Source organism: Falco punctatus (assembly GCF_963210335.1).
Source record: "Falco punctatus genome assembly, chromosome: 2".
Lineage (NCBI taxonomy): Eukaryota > Metazoa > Chordata > Aves > Falconiformes > Falconidae > Falco > Falco punctatus.
The window spans coordinates 43,432,448-43,454,263 of record NC_137581.1 but is presented as its reverse complement, the minus strand read 5'-3'; the positions used below and the strand labels follow the sequence as shown (position 1 = coordinate 43,454,263).

General features: G+C 36.0%; 1 protein-coding gene across 6 annotated transcripts in view; it reads left to right on the top strand.

Moving 5' to 3' along the window:
- Positions 1–21,816, top strand: part of DACH1 (dachshund family transcription factor 1) — a 371,271-nt gene that overhangs the window by 325,532 nt on the left and 23,923 nt on the right. For 5 of the 6 annotated variants that reach the window (XM_080376870.1, XM_080376869.1, XM_080376867.1 and 2 more), the window contains 3 exons: positions 4,319–4,466; positions 8,668–8,811; positions 9,272–9,340. In XM_080376870.1, coding sequence (XP_080232996.1) covers positions 4,319–4,466; positions 8,668–8,811; positions 9,272–9,340 — 361 coding nt within the window. Of the gene's footprint in view, positions 1–4,318; positions 4,467–8,667; positions 8,812–9,271; positions 9,341–13,198; positions 13,266–21,816 lie in introns of all 6 variants that reach the window. The other variant, XM_080376868.1, reaches the window with a different exon arrangement.

Genomic DNA, 21,816 nt, shown 5'->3' with positions numbered 1-21,816 from the left:
CATCTGTAGAGACAGTCAAGCTGTGTTATCTTACCTTGCTTATGTTATAAGCCAGTAGTCAGTTACAAATAGTAAATATTCAAAATTTAACCTCTAATGTGAACTAAAAATGTATATATTAATTTTTTTGGTGAGCCTTTCACTAGAAGTTTTAATGATTAAAGCATTCAAATTATATATAATTTCCTGACTAAAAGAGAAGCAATGTTACTTTGAAGTGTTTTCACCATGAATATCTAATATTGCAAAAGGAAGCCCGGGAGCTACAAATCTCTGGAAGCTAGAGGTTTGACTAGGAAAGCTTCACTGTGTGCATGCCTTATTCTTCTAGCTTTTCTTTTACACTCACTGTGGGTGATTGTTGGAAGCAGGACATGATCTTGTAGGTGCACCATCAGACTAACTTGTAAGGCCATTTTGATGTCACATGTAACTGTGTAGGTAATGTTAGGTGGAACACGCTAGATGTAGATAGGAAGAGAAAGAGCTTCTATATACCTTCCCCTCCACCTCTTTCAAAATAGGCAACACATTATTTGCATTTTTTAAAAACAGTGATGGGTAATACTGGTGTTAAGGCTGAGCTGGGGTTTGATATATGTTTAATTTCTATAGGGTCAGTAGACTGCCCTGACGTGATGGTCCTTTTGGATACATCAGAGAATAGGAATAAACATCAAACATATATCAACTTAACTTTTTATTTGGAAGATTTCTGAAGTATTTATCAGTGAAAACTATTAAAACAAGTGCATTAAAGTAAACAAACAAAATCAGAACGATCTGTAAATCTCCAGGGAAAAAATGTCCATTCTTGACATTGCATTGGAATGAAAAATGTATTAGCAATGACACGGAGGGGAAGAATGGCATGCCATGTTTAAAGCCTGGCTCCAGATAGAGCCATACTGTATTAAAAACAAATCTGGAACCTGAGCATGTTCACTACAATTATCATTATCCAGCCTCCATAACATCTGACCTTCCCTAAAGGGAAATATTTTCTTTTTCCTAATGTCCCCTGTTGCACTGCATTTCCCATTGTCATTGGCAGCATATTGATTTAATATCAAGTTAGAGGATTAGCCATAGCAAATACAAGTTGGACATACTGTATTTTGTATAATCTTTTACAGCTGATCCACTGGGAGAATTAATAGAATTTCATGCAACTCTGAAATTGGTATTCCTGTTCCAAGGGGCACTGATGATTTTTGAAAGCTCTACTTTTTAGTTGTTTTTCTCACCCCCTTCTGCATTGAATATTTCCAGTATTTTTGCATTAGAGCCGTCATTGGCAGCAACAGCACTTTTGATATGCATCAGTTTGGCTCTAGTGAAGATCTTTTTTCACATTGGACGCCTACTGATGTGCACTGATTTAACTTCTAAAAATGAAACTTAATTTTGTGTAGCTTGTAAGTAGTCCCTAGTGGGTCTTGGCTCCGAAAAGTTAATATTTTTCAGACATAATCAGCAGCAATAGGTAACGTATTACTGTTAGCTATGTTACCAAGTGTAAAAAAAGGAAAGGCTGGGGGAGGAAGTGTGGTGCAGAAATTCAATAGAAAATGTAATATGCTTTTAGCAGCTTCATACTTTGCAGCAATTCTTAATATAAAATTACACACATCAATGTTACACACTAGCATTATTTTAAAGAACACCAAAATATTGTGTTTTGTCAGCCAAGGACAATAATAGTTTAATAGTAATTTATTTTAAACTGCTACTGATAATACAACCAATCAACACATTAAGTGGTGCCAACATTGGCATCTTGCTAAATAATCTCTAGGCTTTGCACTGAGAGTACATCTTTCAAAGATAAGTCAACAAGAGCAATCAGAGCAGAAAATTAGAATTTGGTATCTTAGAATTAAAATACAGCTAAACTAAAGTTTTAATTGGGGTGATCTAAAAGGGCACTTGATGTAATGATCTCTTTCATTTGTTACTAATTGTTTGTTCTTGATGAAGAAGAAACATGTACATGAATGTAGTTGAATTGAGTAAAGATGGCAGTTGCTTTACCAGCTCGGTTTTATTGTTAAACAAGATGGATTGTAAGAATTTGGGAGGAGAGTGTTTGCAGCTTTAAACTTACTTGACAATACACTTTTCATCAACAAATACTTTTCTTGTAATTTCACTTGATCTGGTTTATTAATGATTTGGATGAGTCACATGTTCCAGTAAGTGATGAATTGGAGGAGATTAAAATATTCTGGAGTTTAAGTGTGAGCCAGAAGCAGGTATTGATAAACAACTCCTACTTAAGTTTCTTACTATTTCAAATGCATCCCATATAGAAAACATAGTTTATGATGGTTGTAAATGTAGGAGAATATGGTGGGGGAACAGAATTCAGGTGGATATTAACTTTTTTTAAAAAATAGATTGGAAAGTCTTTAGAAATATTTCAAATTTTGTTTTACTTTACATATGTCTGTAGAGTTTTATGTTTAGCTTTATGTGGTTTTCTTTAGTAGTCATACAGGTGTAACATTCAACACAAAATAGCATTGTGTTTTAGCTATTTTAGAATAGCATTTGATTCTCTTAAAGAAAACTGCTAAAACTTTAAACATGTTTCTAAGTACATTTGTTGTGTTACCATTGTTAGATATTTTAAAATGTGGTTCTATACTTATGTAGTGTCTATCGTTTTGGTGACCGTCTGGGCCTTGCAGTCGGAAGGTGGTGTGTTCTTTCAGCTCCTGTGGACTTTAATAGATTAAAGTGTAATATAGAGCTGCAAAGCATTAAGCTCTGAATGAGACAACACTTGAGGCAACAATTTAGTTAAGAATGAAGATGAGGCGTACTGAAAATAACAGACTCTGAAAAGAGACTTAAATGAAGAGTTTGAGGGACACAAATTTCAAAGCAGGCATTGACATTGGGAAGACTAGTCTGATAAATGTGCAGAGTAACACTCATGAAAATTATTTTTTTCCATTTCTCAAGTATCATCATGCTGACTTCTTTTTCCATTCCTTTTTGGAGATATTTCAAACAATTTTAGTGAAAAAACATGCAACCTAGAATCCAATTTAGGAAGCATGCCTGAGGGTGAGGAGGCTTACTTGGGAGTTGGGGGACATGATTTCATGTCTGTAGAGTGGCTGTTCTGAAACTGAATTTTGAGTGTGAACCTTTTATCTTAGCTGAATGCCTCCCTAGTAGGGTTATTGCAGAGTACTCTTCGGTTTCTTTTGCTGGCATTGTTTTGCTTTATATCAATAATTAAATCTATGTTGAGTCAAATTACCTCAACAGTTAAGTTGTGAGGAGACTTGCCTAGGATACAGAAGAGTTAAGTTTATATCTATAGTGGTTCATATACACATATCCATGCTTAATTATCTACTTTATTATGATAGCTTCAAAAGCAGAGATTCAGCTGTATGCCTAAGAGCCTGATGGCCAGGCTTGTGCAAAATGGAAAAGGAAATATTTCCTCTCTCCATGTTAATTTATTTCAATTCTGTTTCTCCTCCTCTTTTTCATACCCTATCAGTGTCCTAACTGTCTGTTATTAGCTGTGTTGGGATCTTTGTGTTTCCTTGCAAAAAAGGAGGAATTGTGAAGTTGAAATTCTCAAGTTTAGAATAGGCTGAATTATTCCTTCCTGATACGATAACAAAAAACGGTAGAGTTTATTTCAACCATCCCAGGTCAAGAAATCGAGAGATGATTGTGTTATGTTCTCTGCTGTGAGATAACAATTGTACAAGGTCAGATAATGGACTTTTAAAAATTGATGTATCTTCCTGTTTTGTGACTGTCCTCTGCTTAGCATCCCAATAACCCTGTCTTCCTTGGCAACTCTATGGAACGTGAAAATATTTGAAAATAATAATAACAATAAGGAGAAAAAGGCAAGCATTTGGAAGAGCCTTTCTCCCTTGGTAATTTCCATTGGCTTGAGTTGTGCTAGAGACTATATTTGCTGTTCTGTGGATGATGCAGTTGTGAGACTGCCAGTTCATTTTCAATGGGACAGATTTTTGTTTTGATCACAGACAAGTGCCTGATGTAGGCTTGTCTCTATCTCTTACAAAGATCAAACCTATCCCTGTAACTTTTTCACATGAATTATATGCACAGTCAATGGTGAGTTTGTGTTTTCTGGGAAAACTTGTCTCCCAGCATTTTACAGATTTTCTCCCACCTGTTGGGAGTCTTTGACCCAGTAACAGGGTTATTTCATTTGTAAAATCTCATGACTAATCAAGGAAAAATAACAGAAGTTAGTTATTATATCAGCTGTTCTAACATTCTTCAAACATTATTGAACTTTATCTTTGAACAGGGTCTACTAAAGGTTGCTATTGACAATGCCAGAGCTCAAGAGAAACAGGTCCAACTGGAAAAGACAGAACTGAAGATGGAGCTCTTCAGGGAACGAGAACTGAGGGAAACACTTGAAAAACAATTGGCTGTGGAGCAGAAGAACAGAGGTATCTTAATTAAGCAAGACAAACAACTTGTGAATTACTTCCTTAGAAAACCAAATTTTTTATCAAACACCTTCATCAAAGCTTTTCCCCCTTACCTCATGTTATGTCCAGGCTGACAGCAATGCAGGAAGTTCTACAACGTGCCTGATCCTGCATAGGATCTGCATGAGATTTAGAACAAGGACCTTCCTTTTTCTCAACATATTACTTACTACATTAGTAATACACAACACAATTATAAATACTGTAGCTGCTGTTACAGACTTTGGCAGGTTGTGATTGTTATGAATAAGGATAGCTACCTAATACAGACAGAATTTGTAGCAAATCTAAGAATCTGCAAGGTTTTAGGAACCTTTGTGTCTTTTCTTTTGTGGTAGGGTCATATATTGCATATTTAGGCAAACTGTATGTAATAAATAGAAAGATAATAGTAATATATAAACTCTTTATAATGCATAGTAGATCAAAAACATGTTTATAGAAGGAACAGTTAAGGTTCTTCTCCATAAGGCAGTAGCATGAGCATTTCAAGTATCAACATCAGCCCACTGTAAAGTATATACATGTTAGTAAAGGTAAGACAGTTTACAGTGATTTGCATTAACTATTGCATTATGAGCATGTTCTCATCTTTCTTTATGGGTCTATTTTTCTGTATATGTATGTCTTGCCCATTAATAGTGTCTAATTACTTTGCAAGGGACAGTTAACCTCTTGGGCTCACCTGCCATTTAACACAGACCATGACAAGTCAGATATGTATTTTTGCAGGGCTAGACTTATAACTCTCTTCTTGTCCAGTTTAATTTTCTTGGAAACAGCTATAACGGAATCCTGAGAACACTTGGATTCACATTCAGTAGCATTATATTTTTAACTAATGTGCTAGAAGTAAGGACACAATGTAATCCTGTTTCATGCCTTGACCCATTAAAGGGTAGGACTGTCACATCATTAATTTCTCTTTTGTAACTTTTGAGAATACATTTTTAAAGACTATTGCTATTAACAATTATCGCAGCTGTGCAATGAATCATTCCTTTGTCCACAACTGGCCTATTTAGCTCAGTACAATTGCACTGCTTACACTTTTAGTTTTGTAAAAGAGCTCAGGTATTTTTCACATCCTTCAACCTTTGTGTCTCGCAACTGCTCAAATATATATTCCTTTTTAGAGTTAGGCAATCACATGCACAATAGAAAAGGTTGGGGGGACCTATCTGACCTTACTTGAGTTTTGCCATGTAAAAGCTAAGCACCTCCTTTAAGTTAGTATAAGTTCCTTTCTGGTCAATAAAGAAAGGGGTTTGTACCTCCTGTTCTCAGACAGGTGAGTGGCATCAATTACACCGTGAAGACTTCTTTCTCTTCTCTTTAACTCCAGACAGAATATAGGTGACTAGACTGGACTAGACACATATGTTTTGAGCAGTTAAAATGAATTTCACTCAAAGTTATATATCAGGAAAGATCATGGGATAGTCCCTTATTTTGTTCAGGGTACTGAAGTAATTGCTAATGTTATTTTCAGCATGGTGCATTACCTGCTCTTTTATATGCATCCCTCTAATGATGAGATTGCACTGGTAACAGAGTCAGACCAAAGAGGAATGCATTTGAACAGTTAATGGTGGTATGCAGCAATGCGAATATAATGAGGATGACTGTCTTTGCTAGTGGATACTTCTAGAAAGAAAAGTAATTGGTTATTCTTTGAAATTAACAGATCCAAGTAGGAGAGAAAAAGTAAGGCCAGATTGTAATTATTGTGAGAATTTATTTTTCAACTAAAGGAGAAAAATACATATGAGGCTTTACCTGCTATTAGTTTTCCATATAGCAAGTGTCACGTCTTAAAGAAAATTTCAGATTTGTTAACAGAAGCATGAACAAGATGGGAGAAGTGTACCATATCCCTATTCAGTTAAGAGATACAATATGAAAAATAGCTGAACTACACGTAAAAGCTACAGCATAGAAACACAAGCCATTGTGTTGCATACAGGTGAAAACACATTAGGTGAATGGGATCTTCAGATGAGGCAATATCTGTCTTTTGCTCATCGCATTAACACAAGTCAAGTATCTTTTTCTTTAGTGGCTACATCTGAATATTTTTGCCATTTTTTTAACATTAAATTCACTGCTTCTACTGCATGTTCTACAGAGCTGCTTATTTACTGTACTATTTCCTTCCTTCTTTGTAAATATTCCAATTAGTGATTCCTAAGGCTGTAGGATGTGTCTCATCAACTGGTGAAAGTAGGATAATATCTCTTCTGTGAGCAGCTACACAGTAAGGGCTTGCTAATTCTGGCTCTGACTGCTGTAGTCACATCTACAATGTGTCAGCCATGATGACATTTTAATTCAGAAAGCAACATATGTTTCCTTCTCATTTATTGCAATCACTTTCAAAGTACTTATAATGAAAACATTAAAACCGTGCAATGATTCAAAATGTATTTAGTTTAGCCGTTGTATAGATACTAGATGTTCTTTGATAGTGTAAGCTAATTATCCTGTAAAGTAGTTGGTACTATACAAAATGAGAAAGAACCAAAATTCCAAAGTCTTGGGTGTAAATTATGTAGCTATTCTGACTACAGAGTATGTGCTTATATTCATTTTGTGTCTGAACAGTTCTGTATAGCAACACAAAATATCCAAGGTTGCCCAAAAAGTGGTTATTCTTAGCATATCAATTAAATATTGCATTTTGTGAAAGACAGCACCATCACAGACTACTGGAAATGGAGACTATGAATGGGTAAAAGTATATTTTTACCTTTTCCAGTGTTCATCCCTTGACATGTATGAGAGGCTACTTTGGAGTGAGATGCAGGGCTAGATCTTGGCAGTCAAACCTAGTATCACCTAGTATCTGGTTTTGGTAAGGAGAATTATTTTCATGTGTGCAAAGAATTCTTTAGTGAGTAGTTTAGTAGGTAATTTTTTAGTTAATGTCAAAATGACAGACTCTCCAGGAAAGGGTTATCCAGGAAGATCTTATGAAAAATAAGCTTCTTACATGCACATCCCTGAAAACTCTAAATGTGCTATGTAGGAGGGGTTGGGGTGTGCTGGGGGAGGTAATGATATGGTCTACAACTTTGCATGATTTCTTTAGAGGGTCACTTTGGCTTTTATTGAGTAGACAAATTGGGTCACATCCTTTCCCATCAGGAACATAACCTGTGATATGTTCCTTCTGTTAGGGATCATGCAAGTCTTACCTTTGTGGTTGCAAGTCACTAGTAACATAGGAAATAAAGTTGTGGTGAAGTTTCATCCTGACCTTGCAGTCCTTTTCCTAGTAAAACTTGAAATGAAGAGATACAAGGAAAACATTTTTCTAGATTAGGGCATTCTAATGCTTAATTTTAAAATACTCCTTCCTTTCCTAATATTTTTCCTCACACTTGACAAAGCAAAGTAATACTTACTTGGTGGGGGCATCCAGCACTGTAAAGGATTTGCTATGAGTTCTTCAAGGTTAGTTGGCTGATGGGACAGGAGCTGACAGAGAGCAAGAAAGAGTAAAGGGAAGGACAAAGGGAAACGTGGATAAGGAATAAATATGGGGAACAGACCGAGCACCAAGAGGTCAGATAGCTCGCAGGAAGCAGCAGCTTGCAGGGGAGTTAGAAAACTCCAGACCTTTCCTTAAGGGATGAGAACCACAGCTGGGTGGGGGCTGAGCTCTGGGCACCCAAGCAGCCAGATCTCCTTCTTGTGGGAGAGAAGCTGCAGGCAGCCAGGCAGGTGAGAACTTCATTGCTGTGTGCATACTAACTGTGTCCTATGGGCAATAGCAAAATGGTAGACTAAATCCCAGAAAACCACCTCACATCCAGACACAGAGGCTTATCTACATTAGATAATGTAAAAAGTACATTTCGCTGCTGGTACCAAGGTTTTCTGATTTGGGCATTCACAAATTCTCTTCTGTTTATATATAAAAATTATGCTTTAGCTGAATATCACCTACTGTTTTCAATATCATATTACAGGACCGTACCTTTTAGAATATCCCAGTGTGATTCCAGCGAATTTCAAGTAATTTAAATTGGTATTGTCTAGTTAATCAATTTGTATGAACTCTCACAGTTCTAGCGTTTCTCAGGACTCTAAATAGGTAAACATGTAACCAAGTTTAAGATCCAAATCTGAGAACACTAATTTTCTTTTTTCCTAGCAATAATTCAGAAAAGGCTAAAGAAGGAAAAGAAGGCAAAGAGGAAATTGCAGGAAGCACTTGAATTTGAGACTAAACGACGGGAGCAAGCAGAGCAGACACTGAAACAGGCAGCTTCAACTGACAGTCTCAGGGTCCTAAATGGTGAGAAGCCAGTTTTTCCCTCTGTGTCATTAACTTTCAATTTAAGTACCAAAAGAAGCTTGTTATATTGAAAATTTATAACATGATGGAAGGGGAAAAAAAAAGAAAATCCCTTTCCTTCATTCAAGTGGTGCCTCTATTGTTTTGTTACGTTATATAGTATATGCAAATAAACTCACTGAAGAGAATGTTCAAACTAGGACATTTTTATATTATTAGCTTGAGAAGTCAATTTTTTTTCCTTCTTCTTTTTCTCCTCCCCCTTTATGCTTGAAAAATCTATTGCTCATTAATCTTCCTAGTCTAACAAAAAATTGTCCTGGCCTCCAGTCATTGTTCAACATTAAAAAAAATGACAAAGGTTGATTGTATTGTAATTCAGCATTGGAGTAACAGGTTGTAAAAAGGGCTATAAGAATCAAATGAAATATGTGTCGGTGATACCTTTCTGTGTTTTTAGACTCCCTGACCCCAGAGATAGAAGCTGACCGCAGCGGGGGCAGAACAGATGCTGAAAGGACAATACAAGGTAGGAATTTGCAAAAGGCTATAAATCTAGATCTTGCTATATGAGTTTTTCCTCAGCTTTAGACTGCTATTCAAGCATGTAGCCTACCATCTGGGCCACATCAAAACAAGTTCAAACAAGGTCAAGTTCATCTTGCTTGTTTATAAGAGAGAATACATTCTGTGCTCATAGATTTTCTTTAAATTAATAGGTCATTTCTGTTTATACAGTGCAATTAAAAAAAAGAATTAATTTAAAACAATATTGGGTTGAATCTCAGACATGCTGAATGCAGTTTTTGTGAATATGTATGATTACATTTGAGATAACAATGTTTTTAAAGGTATATTTGAAACATTTTGAGCCTTTTAACTATAAAAATAGCTAAATCTAATTGATGACATTCAAGGCCTGATGAGAATTTCATAGCTAATATTCGGTGGCAGTTACTGAAAGGTGTGTTTCAATAACCTACTCTGAGCATTAGCTATAAATAAACTGTTTATTCCTTTCTTGGATTTTTCATTTACCATTTCCCATTATTTACATTTTAATAAAACAAATCTGTCAAGTAAATTTATACATGAAATACTAAAGAAAGCCATATTTCTTTCTCTGTTAATCTAAATGTATATATATTGCAAACACCAAGATATTAGTAAAGAGCAAAGTTTTAAGATAGTATTTATGTTATAACGTCTTCTCTAATCAACAGGGTAAATGTACTTACATGAATTCTAAACAATAAAAATATTGTGTATTTGAAGGTGCATTTTTCAGAGGCAAGCCTAAAATTATTAGCTCCAGTAATCACTCTCAATTGCCTTTATTTTGCATTTTGAAGTCAATCATCTTAACAGTATCATTTGACATCTTCTGTGTGTTACATAATCACATTTTCTAACTCCTAAAGAGTTGTTACTAGTGTGCCACAAGGAGGCTGTAACAACAGAATAAAGAGTCAACAAGCTTTTAATGTATTGAGCATATAAACAAATACAAAAGAGGCAATAAATTCTTACGAAATACAAGCACATGTATATAAACAAAAAATGTTTAGATTTAAAGCAAGTTATGTCTGCAAAGTCAATGACTCAGAAGTTGGAATATGCCAGATTAAATGTTGCCTGAGAAGTGGGTACATGTTATCAGGTTTGTTGTTCCAGAGTCCTGCTTTCCTTCCCTTAAAATATATGCCTTATTCAAAGCACCATTTCACATAATTAGTTTAGTAAGAATCCAGTCATTTTGTTATTTTGTTTGGTGCAAAGACAGACTTCTAATTTCTTGGGAGGCCATTCTGTTCACTCTAGTCATTGCAGTGCCTGAGCTTCTGAGCGTTCCCACAATTCCAACTTGAAAGCTGGGAAATAGTCACAGACAAATTAAGATGATAAATTGCTTAACTTTCAAGTATCAAGGACCTAATTTTTCAGGATACCTTGCATTTTTGGCAAATGTGTTCAGTGTATTCAAATTACTGTTCTGTTGAATTCAGTTTTGCTTATTGGCTGAGATACCAAGCTGGATATTTATAACATGAACAACTCATAATTACTGAGTATTTTGGAAGTATGTATTCTAAAGGACCCAAACTACATAGGAACAGCACTTTAGCTTTTTAACCATGATTATCTGTTCTTTTCCAGCTATCTTGCCTACTTATGCTGATTTCATATATTTGCATTTCTGCAATGAATGAAATCAAGGACTTAAAGGCACCATTCTCAGTAATGATGACCTATCCTTGATTCTTCTGTCCAGGGTGGTGCAGGTTAAAAAAAAAAAAAAAATCCACAGATGATCATTTAATTGAAGACTGGACAGTGGTGTATTCTGATCGTGACAGTGGATCATGTTGCAAAGGCAACCTTAATTCTGACATTTCGTGTCTCTACTTTGCAGTCTTAACATGTAATTAAAACAGTTTTTTTTTAAGGAAAATGAAAAAAGAAGCAGGAAGTAGACTTGTAATTTCTTACAGTTTAATATACTCAGTTTAATTGTCATACAAGAGTTCAGAACCTTTAGATGTAGCACAATATGTAACCCTACAACACAAACGTAACTGTAGGATCTTATTGTTGTGGATCAACTAACATAGGGTGGCAGGTTTATGAAATAGTTCAAGAAATAGTTAACAGCAGATGAGTAATGCTAAGTGTCAGGACCCTTTGTGTTCACTTCCAATGCTGGAAAGAAGATTCCTTTTCACCATAAACTCCCTTTTCTGTGTCCCCCCTATACATATCTGCGTCACTGTCTCAGTTCCTCCTAGTTTCTTGCTTCTCACTCCAATTCCAGCTTTTGTCAATGGTTGATCTCCCCCATTCTTTGTTCTACATTACATTGTGTTTCTTTTTTCCTAACTTCACATTCTTGCACTATTCTTATCTGAACTCACTTTCATGCCACCCTGATTATTTCTTTATTTACAAGCTCTTTCTCTCTCAGGGACCCCCAGGCCCTTGTCTCTGTCTGACCCTTCCTGTTGTCTCCTCCTCTTGTCCAGTCTGCACTGATACTCCCTGTTATCAGTCATTCCTATTTGGTACCACATCTCTGTCTGTACTCTGTGCTCCCTGCCCCGCCTCCCCATCAAACTCACGTTCCCTACTGCTTTCAGTACAGATTCTGAATCTTCTTCTGCACCTGCCTGGATGTCAGGGAGGGAAGCACTGAGAGCACTCTGTTCTTACTTCAGTATTTAGCTTGGCAATTGTTTGCAGGAATGAGGAGAAAGAGTTACAGGGAAAAAACTGCTTCGTTCCTGCAGTGCTGGTATAAAGCATGCTTAGTACAGATGGGGTCCTCGGAGAATTGGCTGCAAAACTCTACAAAAGCTCTCCAGTGGGTGAAACTGGGATTTTTCCAACATTTTTCTGAATTTTCATATAAAATAAAGACCATGCCTTTCCAATTTTGCAAAATTTCAGTTATGTCCTTACATTTTATCTGTAAATGATGTTTAGTATCCTCCAGTATGCACTACAGAAGAATTATTATATAGAATATACAGTACATTCCATAAAGAATATAATACTATCTCTTTCATGTTTCAGGTTCTGGGGAAAAATACTGCCTAGGGAAATACTTATGACTTTCTTATTCCTCTCAAAAATATATCTTTATCTTAGTACAAAAGCATGTCTGGGGTGATAGTTTATTTTATCCACAAACATTAATTTTTTTTCAACTTACTGTGTTAATCATGCTATACAGTTCTATAACTAAGCAAACAAATGTAGGAAAGCTGCAGCATTCTGTGGGGGAAGTGAAATAATTGAAATACCAAGTGCATTTTCAGCGTTTAAGAAAATATTACATAAAAAAATCATAATTTAAAAAAAGATTGTATCTAAAATTTATGCTAAGGGAATACTTGTCAACTTGAAGTTATATTTAATGTTGATATTTTTAGCTATTACTTTTGCGAGTAAGGAATAGGACTAATTTAAGCATAAAAGACAATTACATTTATAAATAAGGGGGCTATGTTCTGTTCTTTTTTTCATCATAAAGCACTCATTCAGATTCTCTTTTAGTTTATGTAAAGTCTTGTAAAATGGAAGCAATAATAAAAAATTGAAATATGAGATTAGAAAAAGAAGCAATACGGGTTATTTTAGGGTTGGGTTTGTTTTTTTCTTAAATACTGGGTAGATAACAGTTTACTGGAATATCCATAACATGCTAATATATAATCATAATAAATAACCCAATTATGGGCATCAAATATAGTTACATATTTTTTAACAGATACAAAAAGATACTAAGTTATTAGGAACTGGTGTAGACACTGGTTTTAAATGTTTTATTTCTTGCTTCTGTTTAAAATAATAATAAAGCAGATTATCCTCTTCTCCATACATATTGTAGGTTCACTAGATGCCTATGCCTAGCTCCCAATCCGGTTTCCCAAGACCCCCTCATCCCACACAAAAAGGTACCATACAAAGATAATGTTTGACTTTTATATACTGTTTTGTTACCAGACCTCTTACTAAGCACTAGAACAATGGCATTTACTACTGCGCTTACTTTCTTGTTTCCATTGGCTTTTTCTTCTCCATCTGGTTACTTAACATGAATTTGTTTTCCTGCATTATTGATTTTTCTTTTCCTCTAAATGCCACATTCCCAATTTTCTGTCTCCTAGTAGTTTCCCTCCCAAGTCCTGTATGCTCATCTTCATTCCATTTAATCACCACTTCCTTTATGCATTATCTAAACTCTTCTTAAAACGTTCTGCTTCTGCACTGTCTTCCTTACTGACCATTCTTTTCATATGGTGTCCCTCTCATGTCTTCCTTTTCCCAAATTGCTCTCAAATTGTTTTGTGCTTTTCTCCCAAAGCTAATCTGATAAGAACAGGAAGCTTAACCAAATTTACTCTCTCAGGCTACTATTTTATTTGTCGTCTCCATTTCTTTCCTATTTTCTAGCAATCACCTCAGCCTGTACCTTTTCTACTTCCTTCCAATTAATTTCCAATTTCTACATGCCATCATTCCAGCTGCTTCTGATCCAGCTTCATAATTTTCTGCTTACAGTCTTCTCACCTTGTTCAGTTCCCATGAATTCTCAAGCCTATCTTTTTTTCTTTTTTTTCCACAAATATCTGTCTTCCAAGAGTCCCTTTGCACTTTGCATGTCCTCAAAGTTTTCCTGCACTACTCTCTCCGTCAGTTTTTCCTTAACTATGCGTTCTCCTCTAGCACAAATTTTGTTCCTTTTGTCCATCAGTCAAAATTTCATACCTCAGTTCCTTGTTCTGCTGCAAATACTTTTTTCCTCCTTCTAGCACATTATCAGCCTTTCTCCAAATGAGCCCATTACTTACTCTCCCTGTTCCTTAGCTTTCTAAGCCCTTTCCCATCAACTGTTTTTTCTTGCCTTTTTCTAGTTCTCCACCTCTTCTGTAGGCTCCTATTAACAGTGCAGTTAAGTGTAATGCTAAATGGCTTCAGACTACGCTTTCCTGATATAGGAAAAAGAGCCACTCAGCTACCATTCACATATAAACTTCTAGGGCCATCTGTCTTCTTCCCTCCCAGAAAGGAGAAGGCAGGCAATGGAGATGCTGAACAGATCCAGGAATAGAGAAAGAAAGCAACTGCAGCTCAACACACTGACTGTATAGTCCTGCATGAAGTTACTTGTAAGGCCTTTGAAGGCTACTGAGGAGTAGTGGGAAATAAATTATGATTTTACTTTGCCCATACCAGGAACCTAGTGTGTGCATTTTGCTGCCTAAGTATTAGGGGAAAGCTGCCATGCAGCTGCCCTCCATATTAACAAAAATTGCTTAGATACAGTGTCAGCCATGTGCCTGAAAACCTAACCTGAATTGTTTTCTGTGGTGGTTTGAAACTTGTTTAAACTATTTTTCAACAAGCAAAATCAGTGTAATAATCTCAGCAAATTATAGTCCTTGATTCTTTCTTGCTGTATTTGTGTTTGAAAGATACCTATCTGAAAGAATTCCACACTGAAAAGGAACTTTTGGTGGTTCTGTGAAGCTTGTGCACACAGTTCCATTTCTGATGTATAAATCTTGGACAAAAGCATGGGAAAACGTGTGATGATATTTTTTATGAGATCAAAAACTTTATTGGAAAAGGCCATTATCAAGGTTGTAAAGTCAAGCATTCAAAAATTAGGAAATGGTAGAATTACGGTTGTCTTCCAACCTTTGTTCAACCGTTTTTGTGTATGCATCACGATATAATCTTTAATTATATGATTAGATAGTGTGTTTTTCACAGTACCCTGTCTCATTCAGCACAGGGGACAAGGATGTAGTTGAATAAATGCATATCTATCCAATATTTTCTTTATCTTCGGTGCGCAATGTGTGTTCTCATGCCTTATATAATGCCTGGTTTATATATAATACTTTCATCATTAGACATCATGCTTTACAGAAGAGGTGTGAATGATTATCTCAATTTCTTTCATATGTTAAATCTTAATTTTGGCATTTCCTGACAGTTGAGTGTTTTGCTTCACCATTTGAATAATGTCCTAGGTAACCATTTCCTAGGGTTTTCTTTTTAACGAGTAAACTGCAAAGTCTGAAGTTTCACTATGGAGATGACATCTCACTACCTTATGGACTTGCATCTCTAGTTTCACAGTGATAAAGTAACTGATAAAGTGTAATACCTTATCATGAGCAGTGTGGTCTAAGGATTGACCATTTTGCCATGGAGGTCTCACAGATACTTGTTGAGATAAATAAAGACAATGTTGGGATGCATTTCATCCTCTTGGGCACAGAATCTTCCTTTCATTTTTCTTTCAACGTGTAGCACTTCTAACAGTGTCTTCATCAAGCTTTCTTGTTCTTGTTTCTTTCTCATCTCTGGCCTTTGTATCAGTCCTAATATCCATTTCCAAGTTTTGTGATCTCTTTCTTGCCTTTTTTTGTTTCATCTTCCAATTTAAGTTTCTATTTATATCCGTTCATAATTCCAGCCTCTAATTTTAACTTCTTACACTAATATCCTTATTAATGTGTCTCCAGATATCGGCTTGTAATACTCTATCCATATGCTGCCTATCCAGTTACTTGTCAAGACTCCTCCCTTTAAGACACTTCAGATGACTTTACCTGACTTTCCTGCCTTATCTGTGTTCTGTCTGCCATCTTTCCTTCTACTTTCAACCACTGGGTCCTGTTCTTGTCTAGTCAGTCTGAATCACTCAGTTCCCCAACTTCATTCTCAGATACTGGCAGCCAACCATTTCCTATTACTAGCTGCCTTTCACAGTGTCTTCCAGTGCCCTGGGTTCTGTGTTTCTATCTATGTTTAACCAGTCTCAGTCACTCCACCTAGTCACATTTTCTGTCTTTATTTCTAATTCCAACTGCATCAGACTTCTTGTTATAATTTCTCTAAATCTGAAGTTTTATGAGTTTATTTTTGCAGACTTAGAGAAAAATGCTGTTAACTGCTAATCACAGATAGGACACATTTTCCAGTGCAAGACCACTCTCAAATTAAGTAATGATTTTTTAAACAGAGTTTTCAATATCCTCAAATGACAATGCATCTATTTCTTTTCTGGGGAACAACAGTTCTGTTTGCAGCACATTCAACTAAAATGTCTTTTCCTTAGTCCTTCCTTCATTTATTTTGCTCGTGATATTGACTGTGATGACCAGCATCAAGTCTGTTTCTTTTAGCCATTGTCCTTCTGTAATGTCCCTTCAATAATTGCATCCTTCTCCCAGGGCTTCTGTCTCCTATCTTTACATTCCTATCGGTTCCACTTTGTGTCCCCCTTCCTCTTAATCAACAGATATTCCATTTGCACCCATAGCTCCTCAGAGATGAGGTCATCCATCTGTATAATGCCATATAAACTGATGTTCATGTATATGCTACAGTATTAATTGATGAAATACGAGAAAAGAAAAGCACCTGACTCTTTATACATTTTACCAAGTTTTTTCTTGCCTTTTTTCTCATTAAAACATCTTAGAAATGTTTAATTTATATATATATATATATATATAAACTTGTAAATTCTGCATTTTTGTTCAGTTGATGCTAGCTTATCTGTTATTCCATTTCTGTTGCTGCTTAGTAAGTACTATAGATTTGTTACTCATTTATTATTGCATGGGACTTCTAGCAGAAAGATGCTTGGGTTTAGTACAGAGACAGGATTTTCAAATGGATTTATCAGGTCATTTTCAGAATGAAAATACATTTTCACTTTCCCATGTGACATTCCTTCTTCTCTGCTGACCCATTTCAACACATTTTCAGCTTCCCTTGTATCGTTGGTTTCCCATTTTGCTTCCACCTCTGTTTCAACCTGACACCCCACCCCCCCCACCCCCACCCACCCCCACCCCCCGCCAAATATTACTTCTGAATATCCCAAATCTTTCTTATTGTGCCACCTCTTCAACCTGCGAGGTGATGTGTGTGTATGACCTGGAGCTGTGTGTCTGCTGGTTGACCAGGTGGCGGGCTAGGAGATGCATGCATTCTGAGGGATCAGTGACAAGCTAGGAGATACACAATTTCTGCTGGACATCTTGTTGCTGCCTCTTGGCAGCTGGGCAAATCAAACAGTACATGATGCTTCTCAGCAGCTGATGGGCCAAACAAACAGTTTTTCAAGCTGCAAGAGACCCACGGCCCACCTGTTGTGTGGGCCTGCTATAAAGGTTGAACATTTCAGCAGGGAAAAGAAGTCAGGAGCTGGAAACAAAGCTGTCAGAAGCCTGGAAGGCAAAGGGATTTTTTTTTTTTCTAGATATATTGAATAACTGCCCAAGGAAACATCTGCTACTTAGTTAGGCTGTTTATGGAAACAAACAGCTGACTATTCTAGACCTGTAGTAATATAAAAAGGTTCTGTGAAGCAGCAATTAAAACACAGCGGACTGGTTTCTTTTGGAGATGAACTTTTCTGTAATTTTTAGGCCACTTAGCCTGTTATTTCATTAGGCCAGATTTTATTTTTTTTTAAGAACCTAATAACTTCCATTTAATTTGTCAAAAAAAGTCTTTTTTTCATCTTAGGAGTCAACAGACAGTAAGAAGGCCTGTCTATGGAAAATACCATGTTTTGTAAGAGTGTGACTTTCAGCAATCTGACAGATAAATTTTTCATTTTTCTTTGTACCTATCTGATTATCAGGTTTCTTCTTAAGTTTTCCATTCTTAAGTTTCTGAAATTCAGTGACAACTGGTTTCAGCCTCAACAGTTTTGGCTAACTGCAAGCATAAGACAGGACCATCCCTGTAATCTGACTGCCCTACTTAGGGTTATTCTAGCACCGCTAGGTAAGAGTAGTGATCTAAGCTACCAGAAAAGGATGAAAAAGACAACAGAATGGAGCAAAGCTGTTGTAGTCATCCACTAGGGAGTGATATCTGTTTTCTGCTTATTGATCCTTTTCTGCATGCCAGAGTTTGTCAAAGAAATTGATGCATTGGTGAAAATGTATGCACATGCGCTGTTCAATTTTAGAAGCTAAAGGATAGTGTGTTTTCTGCATTGCTTTTCTCTTTTGTCTTTCTTATGCTAAAAAAGAAAAATTTAGATGTAGTCATGATGTTAAAGGGCAGAAACTGTTAGAAGTTTAGTGTCTAACCCTCAGTGGCATTTAGTGGAGCTGCTTTACTGACTCCCTTTGTTTAATACACCTGATTCCATTTTATTTTTGTTCAGTCTTGCTAAAATATTTGCTGGTTAAACATTGTTCCTTTGCAGTAACACATAATTAATAATGCTTTGTTTTCTTTCTGATTAGTGCCTTAAACTTCAGCTGCTTTTTGACTGCAGTGTGTAACGCCTTGTATTAATGTCAGGGTCGTGCACTTATTATTCATCTGTACAGTGCTATGCACTTCAATGAAATTATATACATAATAATAAATAACAACATTAATCTGTGTGCACCACCTTGAATTTCATTACTGCTGCAGAAGGTATATCTCTGAAAATAGGTTCTCTAATTTTTATACATTTTAGAAAGTGCTGGGCTCTCTCCCTGTACACTAATTCAAATAGTTTATTTTATTTGCCCTAAGAAGAATAAGCCTTACTAACTTAACCAGTTCATAAGTTTTAAAGAAATTTGCTTTTTTGATGTTTTTGGCTTGGCAGACAATCCAGTATAGTTCAGATTTTAAACCTAGATTGCACATTAGACATTTATGACATCTCTTGCTAGTTTGTCTGTCTTTTACTCTTGAAATCTGTATACTCAACGAGGAAACATACAATAAAGATTTATTTTGTTTCACATTTCCTTTACCATGAATAAATACTGAAATTATCTTACAATCCATGGAAACCAAACAGTAATAAGTGTGTTCCCAGTCTCCCTGCCCAGGAATCCAGCACTCTGGCAGGTTTTCAATCCAATCTAATCAATTAAAGACAACATTGATTAACTTAAACAGAAGGTGTTATTGATTGCAGGCAGTAACCTATAAATAGATGATTGTTTCATACCGTACATAGGTCATTGTTAGCTACATCTTTACATTTTAAATGCAGATTTAACATAATCCTGTTATCTATCACCCCAAAAGCAAAGGGAGGACACAGAATTAATAAACAGCTACATATATGTTGTGAAGTATTCTATAGTGCCCTTTCTTTCAACACTTACACTCTCACATAAACTTTTCCACATTTTCTTTGAAATTGCTATCTATTGCAATTTACATCTCATTTTATAGCTGTATATATAAGAAGCTTCTGGAAATCAAATATGTTCATGGCTTTTCTACTGAGATAAATGATTAATCAATCAGAGGCTTTCTTCCAACATGGTACTTCAGTGTACTTTTAAAGCAACAATGTGTAAAATTAATGACTAAGCCTGAACAGAGTCAAGTGGGAAAACTCAGGACAATAAGAGTATTAAATAAAACACATTGTGCACCAAAGAGGCTATTAAGACTTTATATAGAAATGTTTTGTCTTGTTTCATTTTTGTTCATCTCGTATTCCCTCCTTTCTCCATGTTCATATTATTCAAAGAGGGAAGGACTGAATGGATTAATTCTTACCTAACAGACTTCTGAGATCACCCCAGTTGTCTTGCTTCCTGGGAAAAATGGGCACTGCAAGCCATCATTCTACTTATTTACGTTTCCCATAAGTACTCCGTTCTCTTTGTCTTCTCCCTCAGAAGGTAACTGAAACCTGAACAGGCTGGTAAAACACGCATTTTTAGCATAGTCTCGTCAGTTAAAAAAGATAATCACTTTTTCGCTCCTAATGGAAGAACTAAAAGACTTTATTTTTTTAAACCAGAATGAGAAAAAAAATATTAAAACAACAGAAATATTTTCCTATAGCCTATCATGAAACAGATAGAAACAAAGTGGATTTCTAGTTCATTCACAACTGAACCGTAATCCTGTGCATCTCTAGGTTGGTTGGGGAGCTAGATCTGCTGACTGTAAGCTGTTTATCAGTGTTTGCCTCTACACTTTGTAGGGAGCTGTCCCTTTTTCTCTTTCTGTTTGTTTTGGTTTTTTTCTTCAGCCACATTTACTACTTGTTAGACAAATGCTGGAAAGTGGCATCATGTCAGCTGTAATGTGTGTCAAAGGAGATTGTTTCTTGGCTTTTGGGTTTTAAACTACTATAGAGATTAAAAAATGCCTGGTGACTGTGTATCATCTCCTTGTAAAGGAACTCCATCTGTCAATATTAGTGTTGCATTCTTCTATGAAATTAAGACTACACCATCAACAGACCTCAAAATATTTAATGGTTTAAGATTTTTCTAATAGTTGCACTTCCCTTGTTGTGACTTGTCTTGTGAAGCATGAGGAAGACAACTCTTATGCCAAAATAACAGTAATAATTTTCAGTTCTGCTGAAGGTACTGTGTCTTAGAGAGCTACTAGTACAAACTAGTAGCTGGTGAGTTAATTTAATCACTTAGCACCCATAGGAGGAAGTCTGTTAGACAAGGGGATCCGTGTCTCCTTCCTGAAAGGTACTACAGCTTGGATAGGTCAAAGAAACATCAAATCCAGATTAGATTTCAAATACTGAATTTCAAGTTAAATCAAATTTAAAACATTTAATGTGAAGAGTGGCCATCTTGTTCCCTTTTTGATTGTCAGACAATGCCTGCATCAATGAAGAAAAGAAAATTTCTTAGGAAGCCATATGAGCTAATCTACCAAGGAAGGTCATCATCAGTTCCCCATCTCATCCCTGCATGTCTGAAACTCTGAAAAGAGATTTTCAAAAAGTTAAGATACTCTTACCTTAACATTAATTCTTACACTATATAAAAAGTATTTGGTTGTCCACAGGTAGATGAGTAGTACCATTAGATGCTGTAGGGTATCTGAGGCATCTACACAGAGCTAATTATGCGTGTGAAAGATCCAGGCCTTTCTGGAGCAGTAGCTGGAAGCCATGCGGGATATGGAAGACTGACTCAAATCATATCAGGTGTTTAATCAAGCCCTTTTTGCTGATATGGAATGCCTTTGAATATATTACATTCTTGACTTGGGTTATATGAAATGGATATTTATAGCTTATTATATATCTTGAATAAAAAATAAATTTATTACTATGTTAATACCAAAAGGAAGGCCTGTACCACTCTTCTAACATTTATAATGGAAACACACAAACATTCATGGGATAATTTCTCTAGATCTTGCTCTCCTGTTATCTGTGGACTGGCTTGTATTTTACATAGCATTTGACTGAGATATGAAAATGTGAGATGTGGAAAAACAATTGCGGTTTGTTTTTGGTTTTTTTGGGGGTTGGGTTTTTTTTAAGTAGCCCAAACTCACTGACTTTCAAAAAGACCTGCTATTTTTTTACCATATGTGACTCAGATAACAGCCCTTTGGCCAAATAGAGAGGTGGCCCTGGGTATGCCAGCCCAGAGCTCTGTTAATATGCCTTAGAATGTTCTTGTACTTTTTCTGTTCTTTGAAAAATCTTTGAATTCTAGCTCTGCCTTCAATATTAAA